The 3,649-nt window shown below is 41.4% G+C and overlaps 1 protein-coding gene across 1 annotated transcript; it reads right to left on the bottom strand.

The window, feature by feature from the left end:
* Positions 1 to 827: 827 nt before the first annotated feature.
* On the bottom strand, positions 828 to 2,505 carry LOC139028944 (delta(24)-sterol reductase-like). Its single transcript, XM_070447621.1, has 3 exons — positions 2,022 to 2,505; positions 1,301 to 1,456; positions 828 to 1,206 (listed from the first exon to the last, which is right to left on the bottom strand). The coding sequence occupies exons 1-3, from the start codon at positions 2,250 to 2,252 to the stop codon at positions 856 to 858; spliced, it is 738 nt and encodes a 245-aa protein (XP_070303722.1). The 5' UTR covers positions 2,253 to 2,505; the 3' UTR covers positions 828 to 855.
* Positions 2,506 to 3,649: the final 1,144 nt, after the last annotated feature.

Here is a 3,649-nt window from a genome sequence, read left to right as displayed (position 1 = left end):
TCATTCAAGGGTTTTTCTTTATTTTTACTATTTTCTACATTGTAGAATAATAGCGAAGACATCAGAACTATGAAATAATACATATGGAATCATGTAGTAACCAAAAAAGTGTTAAACAAATCAAAATATATTTCATATTTGAGATTCTTCAAAGTAGCCACCCTTTGCCTTGATGACAGCTTTGCACACTCTTGGCATTATCTGCCCCTAACTTGGACAACTCTGGGCCAATTGTGTGCCGCCCTATGGGACTCCCGGTCCCGGTTGGTTGTGAACCCCAGGCTGTAGTGACGCTGRAACACTGCGTGTTTTAGACCGCTGCACCACTCGGGAGGCCTGCGTTTATATTTTTGTTCAGTATAAATTTTATTATGTGAACTAAACACTCAAATTTAAATAAATAGATGTAAAAACATTTTCCTTAAAGTATAATTTTACTGTCCCCACTACAACAACAAAAATACTTAAATACATATKATTTTGTCCTTAATTGAAATAGTGTAGAATTCCATTCATTCCTATGGAGGACTGCTCCTACTYGGGAGTGCCAAAATGGCCGACAGTGCCAGGTTAAAATGCAGGCTACAGACGAAGGTGCTCCCACGTAAAATAGTGACGCCAGGGCCTTCATCTCTTCTAATTGCTCTCACCCAGCTGTCACGTAAAGTCGCATCCTTGGGAAGTCGTGAAAGCTGAGGTATGGTTTTTGTTTGTTGTTGGAACAAAAAGGGACACTACAACAGCATCGGTGAGAGGATTGTGCCGCCATTATGCAAGCTTGATAATTCTGCGCTGTTGCTAGCGACCAGAACATAAACCAGAACATAAACAATACCACTTTGCTAAACTTCCGTTCTACAAACCCAGAAGCGTGAAAGAAGCCAATGGCCAATACATAGCATCAGCAATCCGGGGTTTATATACATCATTGCATATACCACCATATATASCATATAACAGCCATACAACAATATATACATTATATACCATATAACTCAAAACCATACACAAACACATATACCACCATACACCATAAAACCTGAGCCAACAATATATGCTGATGATATGCAGATATAATGATAATGATATGCATAGCGTACCGATAGTGAGGTCGTCCAGTTCTGGCAGCACAGGCAGAGTCCAGCCCAGGGAGTTGAGGAGAGCAGTGATCTGACCCATGTTGACCAGGGGCTCCACACGAACCACCTGTTGTACATATACTTGCCCGGATCATACAGGTTTACACACGCATACATACTTTTATATACAGAGCTACAGCGTGTGAGCGTGTTTGTCCTACCTGTCTCTGTGTGTCCACCTCCAGTATGTCCATCATGTTGATCATGATGTTCTTGTTAGTCTTCTTGTATTTCCCAACTCTGAGAGAGACAGTCAGCCAGCCGGGTCGACCTGTACACATGTGAGTCTTCCCCCCCTCCTTCCTCCACACACGTACCTGCAACCCACACACAGTATCATACTGTATGTAAGTATTATGGCCTCTGCCTAAAGGTCTGGACCTTTATGGCACAGAAGGCACTGCACTTTCTCTGGGTTCTCTGATTAAAGCCCTACTCCTGCTATTCCCTATAAATCACTACAGAGCATTCGAGATGGAAGAAAGAATTTAAACTTTGTAAATGACAGAAGGAAATACAGTATCTGATGCCATGCTCAAATACTGAGCTCCCAGAATGCACACACACACTGAACTCCAAGACCTATGCAGTGAATGCTGCAAAAAATCTCTTTAGGAAGAGAGGGATTACAGTCTTTCCTCACCCCAGGATCCTCACAGCAGTCTCTCTCTCTCTCTCWCWCACACACACACACACACACACACACACACACACACACACACACACACACACACACACACACTCTCTCTCACACACGCACACACACACACACACACACACACACACACACACACACACACACACACACACACACACACACACACACACACACACACACACACACACACACATTGTCGTTGTAATTTAGCCATGTGGACTTACCTGTCTCTGGATGTCCCGCACGCGCTGGTCGTGCTGTTTTGGCGCAGAACACATTTTGAAGATGAGCCACGCGCGCATGTAATAATAGACATCAAATATGACTGAGAGCGGCATCAGAAATAGACAGACGAATATCCATCTCTGGTGAACGATCACGTAGTCTAAGCCTTTCACCTTGATCCACAACAGAAAGAGAACTACCAGTCCACCGAGATACAACAACGGATCCATCCTCCCTGCGCTGCTGGTCTACTGGCCTGATGATGGTCTAGTTAAGACTGTTCCAGAGAATAACTCCCTTCTAGGAACAATCGATTTTTCTATTGCCTTTAGCTGGGAGCGAGCGATGCAAGATTTCTAAACTTCTGCTTTTTAAAATCCACATAGATTATCTATGCCAACACATACACATACATTAATGCACACATCACTACATAGACAGGTGGGTAAATATTGAAGTTAAAATCCTGCCACTCCTGTCCTTTTCTCTGATAGGCGAGTCTGGCTGTGCGGTCGGCTAGCCCCGCCTCTGGCCGGCGCTCTTTGGCCAAAGACGCGTCAATCGGGATGACTCCATTTGCAACGTTAGCGCGCTTCGTCCAATCAGAGAGCAGAAATCCCGTCACACCATTCACCCGGCGCATACCTTCATTAACATGCAACAGTTAAGTAATATAGTGTAAATTAAACATTGTTAAAACCATTCATCTAAACTGATATCAAACTAGGCCTACAGTGGTTAACCATTTTTTAAATAACCTATTTATTATAACTTACATATAACTACCACAGTAATTATACATTTTATATAGCGGTATTATATAACCATATTACTGCCATAAACCAGGTAATAAAACTACACTGATTATTACATGAAACCCTAACCAATGCAAAATCTAATGCATTTAACWATAGTGCTTTCAGAAAGTATTCACTACCCTTGACTTTTTCCACATTTTGTTGTGTTACAGCCTGAATTTAAAATGGATTACATTGCGATTTTTTTGTCACTGGCCTAGACACAATACTCCATKATGTCAAAGCAGAATAATGTTTTTTGACATTTTTACAAATTAATAAAATATGAAAAGATGAAATGTCTTGAGTCAATAAGTATTCAACCCCTTTGTTGTGGCAAGCCTAAATACATTCAGGAGTAAAACGTTCCTTAAAAAGTCACATAAGTTGCATGGACTCATTCTGTGTGCAATAATAGTGTTTAACATAATTTTTAAATGGCTACCTCTTCTCTGTACCCCACACACACAATTATATGTAAGGTACCTCAGTGGAGCAGTGCATTTCAAACACAGATTCAACCACAAAGACCAGGGAGGTTTTCCAATGCCTCACATTAAAAGGGCACCTATTGGTAGATGGGTAAAAAAAAGAAAGAGAAAAAAAAGCAGACATTTAATAGACCTTTGAGCATGGTGAAGTTACTARTTACCCTTTGGATGGTGTATCAATAAACCCAGTCACCACAAATATACATGCATCCTTCCTAACTCAGTTGCCGGAGAAGAAGGAAACCACTCAGGGATTTCACAATGAGGTCAATGGTGACTTTAAAACAGTTACAGAGTTTAATGGCTATAATAGGAGAAAACTGAGGATGAGTCATCAAC

The sequence above is a fragment of the Salvelinus sp. IW2-2015 genome, linkage group LG16, assembly GCF_002910315.2.
Source record: "Salvelinus sp. IW2-2015 linkage group LG16, ASM291031v2, whole genome shotgun sequence".
Classification (NCBI taxonomy): Eukaryota; Metazoa; Chordata; class Actinopteri; order Salmoniformes; family Salmonidae; genus Salvelinus; species Salvelinus sp. IW2-2015.
This window is presented reverse-complemented; position numbering and strand designations above follow the sequence as displayed.